The following is a 12,256-nucleotide window of genomic DNA, read 5'->3' on the forward strand; positions in this document are numbered from 1 at the left end:
ATGTTTCACTCACCCATGTATTCACGGATTTCCGGTCTCACATATGTGTTAGGTGTGTGCCAGGGGTCTGTGACCTATGTTCTGCCTGTCATTATACTCGAAGACTGATCTTTGAATATAAACTTTCCGGTACTCTATCCGGTGATGCAGCTGTGGGCGCATCAAATTCAAGGCTGCTTCTGGCAGCTATGATTGAGGAGATACGTATCGTGGTGACGATAGTAGCATGATGCTCGCTCAGGCTCAACCTCCACCTGCAGCGGCAATTTGGCCTGGTCTGAACTCACAGTAACCTCCAGTTCCCAGTTGCGGAGAATGTGTGATGCCAACATGACCATCATTTTAATCCAATTTCAACAATGCCCGTGCATTCAAGAAGCCAACTCGCTTCCTAGTGTTCTCAGACAGCTGCAACCCATCGAACCATGCGGACAATTCCTGCATGTCCTCATAAGGATAGTCGACGCTGAACAAGACCCGTTCCTCGCCCATCTCCCGAATGGTGTCGAGCAAAGTGCCCTCGCGTTGGACACCGGAACATGTCGCCCAGAAGTTCGTATTCAGATAATGGGCCAGCGGATGCTTGTGCGGGCCGGATTTGCCAGGCTGTGAGTGGCGCAGGCGATGGTCGACCCGGTGGATAGTGAAGGGCAATCCTTCTCCGCAGTGGCCGAGGATCACCTTGCAGTTGGGATACCTGTCGAAGAGCCCGGAGACCATGAGCCGAAGAGCGTGCTCGGCCGTCTCCCGACCAAAGGCATACGCGCTGCCCAGGAGAAAGTCGTAACCTCGGAATGCGCGTTGCTGGTCTGGAGCAGGGAGACGTGGATGAAGGTAGACCGGCACATCCAACTCGTGGATCTTGGCCCAGAACGGCTCACACTGGGGCTCGTCGAGGTACTGGATGGTATTAGGCCCCCCTATGTTGCTGTGTCCGTTGATCAGGATCCCACAGCAGCCGAGCTGCTTGATGCACCGCTCAGCCTCAGCTGCGGCGGCCTCGGGGTCTTGCATCGGCACACATCCCCAGACACGGAACCGATGTGCATGCGGACCGGTTCGGTACGTCTTGTGCAGCTGGTCGTTGACCTTCCTGGCCATCGATACGGCAGTGGGGGCGTCAAAGATCCCCTCGATCCCGGGCATAGTGAGAGACACGCAGGAGATGTCGATTCCGGATGCATCCATGTCCTTGACGCGGCTTTCCACGTCGGCCAGTCGCTTGACTACATCGCTCATGTACGCTTCGTCGTTGAAGGCATGTTCGCTGGTGTTTTCCGAGTCCGGCAATGTCTTTGTAGCGTCGAAATGATCGGTCATTGAATGCTCCTCCAAGGCGATTTTCCCTCGAAGCAAAGGGGAGGCCTTGGAGAAGGTTGGCCGTCCTGAAGAAGAGACTATAGCCGACATGTTTGCGAGGGGTTTGAAGATGAAGGAGATGAAGAAAGTTTAGATGGGAAAGACAGAATTCTCATAGAGCATCGACAATTCCCAAGTGACGTTCACCGGCTCTTATAGTTTAGACTGTCCCCGGATCACCCCATCCGAACTCAACAGGCTCATATGACTTTCGGCCCGGATGGTGTTCTGACTTGCTGTAGCGTACATCCACAGGACAGAGCGAATGGCATTGGATAAGGAATCCACTACTTGTCCACGCACGCACATAATGAATGTGCCGCATTGGGACACGTGTACTTAGTACGAATGCAAGGGCCCATAGATAAGTCTGTTCGCGAATGGCTGAGGTCAGCTTCTCATTCAGGGATATACGGCACGAGCCAGGTCATCTCGCAAGGCTGGGGCCTGCACGTGACTATGCACCAAACTTGCCAAGAGGTATTTTGATCTAACCGGATTGAGTCAGTACATCTACTCTGAGTCTCTACAGGAAACTTGGAGGTTGCGGACTTCCAAGTAGGAGACCAGAGCCACACAGGTCAAGCGAGAAACGCCGATCCTCTGGGTCCTTGATGAAGATATAAACCTTTCGGTCCCTATATATGAACCTCGATCGAATCCGGAGCGTTCGTCCCTGGTGGACGCTCGCATCACCCTCCGCAGACACTCATGGCGTCCTCGACTCCCACACCTCATGGAGTGGCAGCGACTAACGGCACCTCGCATCTCGAACTCGACATAGCCAAACTTCATGCCCTCCCCACCGAACAACAAGACTTGTATCTGTTGACTTTTGTCTCCGACTTACAACGCCATGTCGAACAGACTTCCCCCGAGCACCTCCCTGCGCATCAAGCGTCGATCAAGAAGGAGATCATCAAGATTGTCGGTTTGGGCGCTCCAGTGCCGTCTCGTGTGATCCGAAATACACTGGGAAGAATACTGGCAGATGCCTTCGGACGCGGCAGTCGGAGCCTGCTGTACGAAACGGTCAACGAACTGGTTGCGATCGTCAATGGGGGCAAGGTCGATAAAGATGTCAGTTCGAAACATGCCGCCACCGTCTGCTTGGGTGCCGTTTTTCGATCCGCTGGCGACAGCGCGGTTAGCCTCTCTGGGCTCGTGGTATCCTCGCTCCTCCGCCTCTTGAAGTCATCCCATACGGGCCTGAAGGGCTGCGTTTTCAAAGCACTGGACGGAGTAGTGATGGGCATACGAACCAGTCTGGATGAACATGTGGCTCGAGATATCTGGAAGCACGCCCGAGGTGCTGCAGTCAACGACAAATCCTCATTCGTCCAGAGGTGTGCATGTTCTTGTCTTCGAAGTCTAGCCTGCGAGACAGGGTATTTCATCAACCATAATGATTTTGATAATCTCAAGACGACAATATGGAAAGCGCTGGATAGTCCAGTACCTTCGGTCAGACATGCTGGCGCTGGAGCTCTGGCTGCCGGGTTGAACGGGGCGTTTTCCGAGACTGGCAATGCTGACATCCCCATGGTACGGAAGCCAAAGAAATCCAAGAAACCCGGCACAGATTTGGAGGAGGGTGGGGAACAGGAACGATCAGGCTCACCAACGCCAGGTCAAACCAAGCATACTGTGCGGCTGACTCTCTCGCTGAACGAGTTGCTGCGAGTGCTTTCCTCTCAATACTGCAAATCATCGACGACCAATCGAGCTCGAGCAGGCATCGCGATGTGCTACAAGTACCTTTTGCGTCTACTGCCCCGGAGTGTTCTGGAGGAGAACTATGCCTCGATTGCTCTTCACACATATACGGAACTGCTCAATCATCCGACCATCTACTCCAATCGGTACCGTCTACTCCTCACTAGAAGACTCCTCGAGTGGATCCTTCGACATGTCACGGCATTGCTTTCGGAGAATGCTCAGGTCAATGCCGCTCGTCATCTCATTAATGATATTCTGAAAAACTATCCGCAAGTAATGCCAGAGCGACGGGAGCCCTCGAAGCGGATCCTGTCAGGAGCATTGTCGACCTTGAACGACCTACTCTTGCGGCTCGGCCCCGCAGCGAATGTCTTTCAGGACTCGTGCAGAGAAGCGCTGTTCCAGGTTGTGCAGCATCCAAGTCATACGGTCCAAAGCCATACCGCTCAATGCACCAAGTCCTTCGTCCTCGGATGTCCAAGTCAACTGGTGCCCAGCCTCGAGCACGCCATGTCTCAACTGCAGAAAGAATTTCAACCGTCATCCGAGAACAAGCCTCCCCATCGTAGATGTTATGGCTATGCCATAAGCATCGCTGCAATGATTAGTGCTGCGCGACAGAGGCCGCTCTACGGCTCGGCCGAGGTCTATTCCAATATTTTCACCTTTGCGACCGATCTCCTGAAGTCTAGCGCCGCGGCCGAGCTGCGATTATCTGCAGCACAGGTGCAAGTGGCGTGGACCTTGATCGGTGGTTTGATGAGTCTGGGGCCGAGTTTTGTCAAGGTTCATTTGAACCAGTTGATGCTGCTGTGGAGAAATGCATTGCCTCCTCCTTTGACGCATGAAAATGCCACTAAGAGAGGCCATCTGGAGCTCAGTTTCCTGTCTCACGTTCGAGAATGCGCCCTCACCGCCTTACTTATGTTTCTCTCCTCTTGCAGCACATTGGTCACTACTGATGGGTCAAGACGAATATCTACGATGCTTCACAACACCATTCTGTTCCTTGAAAGCTTACCCGTTGCTCGTGAAGCTGAGGATCTTTCCAATAGACTGGTACCTGCACTTCAGCTACAGGACTATGCGATTCTGCTGCGGCGACGAGTACTCCAATGTTTGGGCGCTCTCGTGGGTTTGAAACATTTGGAGCAGAACGAAGTCGTATCCCACTCGGACCTGACGGGTCTCACGATGCGCACCTTTATAGACCCGGAGCGTCCACTTCTGAAGAACTTGGAAGCATCTTTGGCAAACGCAGCGAGTAACTTCGAAGGGCTATGGAGCACTGGCGATAACTGGAGCTTCGGGGTCAGCAGCATAGCCGAGAGCTTTGATACCTACATGCCATTCGAGAACCATCTTCAACCGAGAGCAGACGCAACTATAGAGCAGGAAGTCTCTTATCCAGATGTCGTGGTTCGGTCTCCAGCACTTTCGGCAATCGAACATGATCCGGTTCTGATCTGTCAGCAAGACGACGCAATTAATGCTGCCGAAATGTGTTCGCCGGCAACCTCTTGTGTCAACTTAGCCATCAAGCTCTTCGCAATCTCGTTACCACTTCAAGCCCCAATGGTGCAAGAGAGCACAGTCGAGCAGTTGATCACAACTGTATCTCAACCTCTCCAACGCGAGCCCGGAAGGAAAGCCGCGATGCAGGTCAATACAGCTCTGGCCCTCCTCTGCGCTCTTGCAGTTGCGAATAATGAAACGCCTTATATGTCTGGCAGCTTACACGTCGGAGCTATCGGGCAGGTCATAATTGAAGTGCTGGGGAAGTACGTCTGTAGCCCTGATCCCATCTTGAGACACCTGGCCGCCCGTGCTATCGGGCGCATCTGCAACCTGGCGGGCACACAGTTTACCAACAAGGAGGTGAAGTTCCTCATCGACACCATTGTTGCCGATCGTGACCCGAGCGCTCGCGCGGGTTGTGCCCTCGCTCTGGGCTATATTCACTCTGAGGTTGGGGCCATGGCGGCTAATTTGCACATGAAATCTATCGTCGGCGTCCTGCTATCGTTATGCAGTGACAGCCATACGACTGTCCACTTTTGGGCCCTGCGAGGGCTGGTACAAGTGGCCGACTCTGCAGGCCTGGCATTCTCGCCATATGCCACAAGCAGCCTCGGCCTCCTGGCACAACTATATTCGAATGACACCCATAACGAGGAATCTGCATCCCTCGCCACATCGAATCTGGAGTTGGAACTTTTCACACCTCTAGCAATCGCTCAGTGTGTGGACAGTATCATCAATGTCCTGGGCCCGGATCTACAAGATGTGTCAAAAGCCAGGAATCTGATTTTGATATTGATCGGATATTTGCAGAAGGAAGCTTCGTCGCAGCTGCGCCACGAAAGTTACCAATGTCTGCGCCATCTTTCCATGTATGCGCCCGCTCATCTACAATTCGCACGATACGTGGAGAACTTGCAGGAAAGCCTCTCGTCCGACGAAGGTCTCCTGCGGTCTGCTGCGATAAGGGGGTTGAGTGAATTGATAAAAAGGAATGCTTCTGAAGTGGCGCGAGTAGCAACAACAAAGCTAAGTGATGATCTGTGGGCCCGTCTGGATGACAATCCGGGAGACAAGTCGCTACAGGCGATGCTAGAGAATTGGATGCAGCAGACGATTCTGGTTGACACAGCTGAGTGGATTGACAAATGTCAAACCATCCTCGCTCGGACTCGGGCAAAGGGCCAAGCTCCGTCCCCGACTCGTGCGGCTACATCGAAAACGGCAATGCCCGACCTAGCTGATGAAGAGGTCGCGGGATTTGCGGCGGCTGCTGCGGCTGCACAAGGAGAAATGCCAGATGCTGGTCCCGAAGGCCAAGAGTATCTCCATTGGCAAACAAGAGATTTTGCCATGCGTTTACTCAGTCAGTCTATGGATCTTATACAAGCAGCCATGTCGCCCGACCACGTTATCCACGCGGAGGAGGTGTTGCAAAGCAAAGTAGCCGACGTGGTTCGGGTCGCCTTCTCAGCATCGACTGCCAATGTGGTGGAGCTACGTATATGGGGCCTCCGCATCATTGACCAGATACTCAAACTGTTTGGCAAGACGCCAGATCCAGATTTCCTCGAGGCTTCCCTGCTGGAACAATACCAGGCCCAAATCAGCTCGGCGTTGACACCTGCGTTTGCAGCCGACTCGTCACCAGAGTTAGCCGCTGAGGCTATTGGCGTGTGTGCAACATTCGTGGCAACAGGGATAGTGACCAATGCAGAACGCATGGGCCGAATATTCAAGGTACTCGCCCTGGGCGTGGATAACCTTACTCAAGAAACACCGGAGCCCGCCATTGGCGACCTCAAAAATCTCAGCCCGAATGCACAGGCGATGCTGAAGATGAGCATTCTGTCTGGATGGGCGCAGCTGCAGTTAGCCAGTTCGGAACAACCCTACCTGGAAGACATCCTGCAACCATACATCCCCAAACTGGCGCCGCTTTGGCTCACTTCACTCCAAGAGTTTGCAGGGTTACGTTTCGAGCCTGAGATCTCCGACACTCTTGGGGGCGAAATAGCTGGTGGGAATCTTGATGAACGATATGCTTCTTTCAACCGTGAGATCCGGCTACAATTCTACCAGAAAAGTTGGTTAAACATCGTGGATGCGATTGCTGTTCTGGTGGAGAAGGACAGTGCCTCCGTGTTCGACGCATTGGACAACAAACGTGCCTCTTCCGACGACGAAGCAGTCAACGGCGCCCTAGCACAAGGGAGAGACATGAGCTTCCGTGAGGAACCGGTGGCATTCTTTTTCATTCTCTTCGGACTTGCCTTTGAAGCATTGGTAACTCAAACTCGCGAAGATCCATCGCAAGCCCTGTCTATCCTCCAGGCACTCAAAAAGATCCTCACGCCAGAAGTGTGTGGGAATGCCATTTATGAGACGGCCGTGTTCAACGAGACAACCGACACTCTTGACCGATTAGCCCTCACCAGCACGCGAGAGACACAGAGTGTCCTGGTAGAGATCGCGCGCAACCTGGCCTTGGATCACCTCGCCGCCAAAAGTCAGGATCGGGACGAGAACCTATCGGATGACATTGAGCAGTTGTTCGAGCTGACGAGAATTATCCTTTTGGTCTTGACGGGTCTCATTCCGACCCTGGAAGATCCTCCAGGATCTGCTGTTCGGCGACTGGGGGACGATGGTGTCGCACTGGTTCAACTGTCTTTTCAGGCCCTTGTCGACGTTGCCTCCGTGTTCCCAACAATCATTCGTGCAGATCTCCATGCTTGCATCATCTACAGCTACTGCACGATCTTGGCCACGGGCATATGTCAAGATGAAGTCTTGCCGCACATCATGCCCATTTTCAAGGCGTTCTTACAAGACGTGATTAAGTTGCAATCTGATGAAATGGCCTCGAGACTGGTGAGAGGTTGCTTACATCGTATGCTGACCATCTTGACCATCGCTCAACGACGTGAGAATGAGCATGCGATCACTTGCGCAAAGAACACCCTATTGTCGATGACAATCTTGCTTACAACTGCAAGTTCTGTTGTACCTGCCAACGATGGACTTGTGACCAGAGCTCTGGCTGAGTTGTTGGACTGTCTGCAGGACGTCGGCCTTGCCAAAATCGCGGCCGGCTGCATGCGGTCTCTGCTTCTGACGAACCCCAAAACACAATGCGAAGGAGTGATCGGGAGAATCTTGTGGACAAGGTTGATCCCCTTCATCAGCGATGCGGAAGCCGAAGATCCCGAGGGCGTGAAGACGCCATTAGCCCAAGCTCTGGTGTCTTCTGTCCTGACTTTACAGGGTTCTGGTCGGTTTGCTGCCATGTCGATCCTCGTGCCGCTGCTGCTGCTCCGAGCGAAGCAAATCCCGTCGGGAAGTAGTTCGGAAACAGTTGAAAAAGAGAGTGCAGCACGGTTACTCGAACTTGCGGCTGCTGACCAAGTCGCTTTCAAGGTGACGGCAGGCCTCCTGGCTGAGGAGCAGAGGACCGAATTGGAGAGTCTCTTAAGGGCGACGGCAGTTGGGAGCAAACAGGAAACAGCTTCATCGGACAACGTCGAATCCCGGCCAGCGATCGAACTTCGGATGGATTTTGGATGAAGGCAGCATGTTGGAGGAATATATAGTTGAAGGGGTGATGATAGAAATAAGACATGTGTATTTGCCTCTGTTCCTATCCCGAGTCATAACAGCATTCAGCCTCGCCAGCGGGAGTTCAGCCTCGTCGTATGAGGCTGCCGTCATCGACTCCTCTCATTGGCTCTTGGCATGACCCAATTGGGCAATTTTGGGCGAACCTCGTTCACGTTCAGAAATCGATTGAGTTTCCTGGAAGCACAACTTCTTCCTTTTAAAAGCCATATAATGATAAATCGATATTTGTAGCTTGGTCAAAGTCAGCGTTGAAGTTGATAGAACAATACTACATTACGTCGTCGACATGGAGTACGACCCTCAAGTGCCGACATATCAAACATCCGACCCGACGTCGTTCGCCTTCATATCGGCGCGGGAGCGATGGCCGGCCATTGTCACCGGCGCCATCGACGACGTCCACCGCACCGTAGCGTCGCTGCCTGACTCGGAGATCGACGCCGTGGCCGAAGGCAAATCGATCGTAGCCGGCCTGGCCACTCTGAAATACGAGCTCCAGCACAACCGGGCCCTGACGCCCATCCCGGACGACGGCCAGCCCGACGTGGCAGGCTACCACGCCGAGCTCGCGGCGCGGGGCCCTCCGACATGGCACGACGTCGAATGGTTGTATTCGGAATGCTACCTGTACCGGCGCATGGCGACGCTGTTCAGCCGGGCCCAGACGCCCTTCTGGAAGTCGTACGACGTGTTCCAGCGCCAGAAGATGGACACGTTTAAATCGTCGCGGCCCGCGGTCCTCGAACTGGCAGGTCGGTACCGTGACATTATCACACAGATCCGGTCGTCGCGTGACCATAAAGTCATCAACAACAGCAGCGGCAGTCCAGAGACGGAGAAGGAGAAGGAGGCCGAGAAGATGCTGTTCGTGGAAATGGCCGAGATCTGTCTCTGGGGAAACGCCACAGACCTCAGTCTCCTGACCAGTCTGACGTACGAGGACCTGCAGAAACTACAGGGCAGCCGGGCGCGCAAGGAGTCGGAGAAGAACGTGCTGGTCAACGATCTGGGGTCGGCCTTTGAGGTTCTATACGCTGCTCAACGGACTTCTCAGGCCAACGCTACTGGTCCCAGTGCTTCGTCCAGACGGGTCGACATCGTGCTGGATAATGCCGGGTTCGAGCTCTTCGTCGATCTGATTCTGGCGGGATACTTGCTCGCCACGGGTCTCGCGACCGAAGTCGTCCTCCACCCGAAAAGCATCCCGTGGTTCGTGAGCGATGTGGTGCCCGCGGATTTCGCGGCCTTGCTGAATGCCATGCAAGATCCGAAAACGTTCTACGCTCCCCCTGCTGCGGCTGGTACCAAGGATAGATCTGGAAAAGATGCTGTCGCGGTGGGAGCGGGTAGAGATACTCCTGCTCTGTCGGACAAGGATGCCGAGTTGATCCAGTTCCTCTTCGACGACTGGAGCAGCTTGCACGCCGAGGGCCAGTTGATTCTGAGGCCGAGTCGCTTCTGGACGCATGCGGGCAGTTTCTGGCGAATGCCGCATACGGCGCCCGAGGTGTTTGAGGATCTCAAGGAGAGCGAGCTCGTCATCTTCAAGGGAGATTTGAATTATCGCAAGTTGACTGGTGATGTAAGTTCTCTTTTTTATTTGTCTGTCTTACTTTGTGTCTTCTTTTCAATTGCATTGTTTGTTATTTACCATCACCTTCTGGTCTGTCTCGTCGATGCTTCTGGTCTCGCATTCACCTCTACATCTTGTCCCGTTTGTATTATACTTCTCTTCAAGTTCGAGAAAAAGAAAAGCTAATGTCATCGCGTTTCTTCAAATCCTTACAGGCTGCATGGTCCCCTACTACTCCCTTTACTACGGCAATCGGGCCCCTCGGCCCCTCATCGGGGATCAGAACTCTGGCGCTGCGCACGTGCAAGGCTGATGTGGTGGTCGGCTTGCCTGAGGGCAAAGACGAGGAGATTCGAAAGGCCTCGCAAGGCGATGACGTCGAGGCACGGAAGTGGGCGTGGAGTGGGAAATGGGCTGTCGTGCAGTTCTCGGACGGGAAGGCATAGAGTTGCTCTCTCGTAGTAAGCCTTGTAATTGTTGGTCCATCGAGATCAGAAAGGTCACAACATCAGAGACAGAAAGAAAGAGATGTGGCCCAGATAGACTGGAGGACAAACATATATAAATCGAGAATGGGCGATCCTCCTCTTCGAGGCACAGTAATGACATATATTGCCAAACCACTTGAGTGTCTGAGCGAAAGCGGCCTCCAAGCCTCCAAACGTGCCGCAATCATGATTCATCCTCGTATTCACAGCCACGAGGCTGGCTCTTTGATTCACTGCTCCCTCCGCCTTATTGGCCAGCAGCGGCTGGTGTGAAGTGACCACTTTAGGGAGGCTTGATATATTCGATGCGCACAATATTATCTTCAACAATCTGAGCCGGGACGGAGGTGTAAGTGGTGTCGCATAACCCAGCCGTAGCAACGCTCAGGTTAGTGGTTACCTTAGTGGCTAGGCCACCTGTGCCTTTGGATTGCCTCCCTTCCAGTATCTGACTTCCCATGATTCGAGATGGCGTCAGAGAGACGAGAACAACGAAAAAGGCCGGGCCTACCTAAGCTATTCTGATCTCCTCTTCCAGTATCTGGCCTCCCATGATCGAGATGGTGCCGGAGAGACGAGCAAAGAATAGAACCACAAATAAAAAGAACACCCACTGGGGAGGGAAGGGGGTGTTTTCTCTAAAGCAGAGTTTTTTTGGGCTGGTTCGACAAGAACGTCGGACGTTCGAGGCTGGTTGGGATATTGAAAGAACCCTTTTTTGTACCAGCCGAAATCTTACTAGCTGCACTGGAGGATAGGGCAGGCAGTAATCATTGGCGTGCGAAGGAAGTGCTCGCCATGCTGGACCGAGTTCGAAGTCTGGCGTGCTGGGTTACGGTAAATGGATTGAAGCCTTGTTGATCGTCCGGCGGGGCGTCGGGGACCCTGATCCCGAACGTAGGATCACGCTCAGAGAAGGAGTGATTACGGCGGTATCAGGATGGTAGGCTTCCGTCTGATATCAACGACGCGCAGTATAACATTGCATTGTCCGAACGCATGTCGTCGTTCGTGAGCACTACACTTGCCGACGACACGGCAAGGATGTCGAGGACCAACTTCAGGAGTATCAGTAATCAGCCTGAGTTCAAAGGTATGCAATATTTCCACGGTTTGCTCAGAACACAAGGCACCGGCCCACCCGGATCTTTCTAAGACAGGTGGATCAGGGGGTGAGGCAGTGCAGACTCTCGGACTCTCAAACTCGACAATGATGCACATGTCTCTTGCCACTCAATGTCGGAAACAACGCGAGTCAACAGGTCGAGACGCTGTGAGGAACGAGTATAGGAGCATGAAGATCGGTGACCTGGTGGCCAGACACTATCCGTTCCAAGCCGGATTGGGCAATGTTCTTCACGACCCTCAGATCCTGTCCGCAGACTTTAATATTATTCCCGTTGAAATGTGGACGCCGCGTGGGCATTGGTTGGTCTGCAGAAGAAGGGTCAGCTCTTTCAGGAGCCATCATCAATAGGGACACGCCGAGGAGCGCAGGAATGAGGCATTGCAGTGTACAAGGTCACGGTCGGAGCTTCAGAGAGGACGAGTATAGAGAGATTTGGCATGGAAATAGTATCCGTCCGCCAATGTGAAAGACGATGGTGGTGGTGTTGGTGATGGTGATGGCTGCGAGAAAAGGGCGACGACTGCGGCCAATCGAGTCCATGTAGAAGAAGGATTGACAGATTGAAATTTGGCTCCTGGCTAGAGCGACTAGTACCTGAGTTACTAGTACTTGTGAGCTTGAATCCAGGGTCTTGGGAGAGGCCTAAGGAGCCCCCTAGCCTAAGGAGCCGTACAGAGTAAGGAGAAGCGATCCACGGTGGAAACAGGGTCTTGTAATTAGAGAGGGAGGTAGCCAGATTAGGGGACACAGGGTGCCTAAAGGTACTCTGATAGGGACCTGTAGTGAGTGAGATAGACGCCTGGAACACTGCTAGTCGCAGTCCCTGCAGTGCTGCAACTCCGCCGC

At 53.4% G+C, this 12,256-nt stretch overlaps 3 protein-coding genes across 3 annotated transcripts; 2 read left to right on the forward strand and 1 right to left on the reverse strand.

The window, feature by feature from the left end:
* Positions 1 to 342: 342 nt before the first annotated feature.
* On the reverse strand, positions 343 to 1,410 carry A1O1_08575 (uncharacterized protein; the record flags this gene model as incomplete). The annotated part of the gene is made up of 1 exon (XM_007729434.1): positions 343 to 1,410. The coding sequence occupies one exon, from the start codon at positions 1,408 to 1,410 to the stop codon at positions 343 to 345; it is 1,068 nt and encodes a 355-aa protein (XP_007727624.1).
* A 660-nt stretch (positions 1,411 to 2,070) lies between these two features.
* On the forward strand, positions 2,071 to 8,166 carry A1O1_08576 (uncharacterized protein; the record flags this gene model as incomplete). Its single annotated transcript, XM_007729435.1, has 1 exon — positions 2,071 to 8,166. One exon carries the CDS (start codon positions 2,071 to 2,073, stop codon positions 8,164 to 8,166), a length of 6,096 nt encoding a protein of 2,031 aa, XP_007727625.1.
* A 340-nt stretch (positions 8,167 to 8,506) lies between these two features.
* A1O1_08577 (uncharacterized protein) lies at positions 8,507 to 10,239 on the forward strand (the record flags this gene model as incomplete). The annotated part of the gene is made up of 2 exons (XM_007729436.1): positions 8,507 to 9,802; positions 10,009 to 10,239. 2 exons carry the CDS (start codon positions 8,507 to 8,509, stop codon positions 10,237 to 10,239), a joined length of 1,527 nt encoding a protein of 508 aa, XP_007727626.1.
* Positions 10,240 to 12,256: the final 2,017 nt, after the last annotated feature.

This window comes from Capronia coronata (genome assembly GCF_000585585.1).
Source record: "Capronia coronata CBS 617.96 chromosome Unknown acBCG-supercont1.8, whole genome shotgun sequence".
Classification (NCBI taxonomy): Eukaryota; Fungi; Ascomycota; class Eurotiomycetes; order Chaetothyriales; family Herpotrichiellaceae; genus Capronia; species Capronia coronata.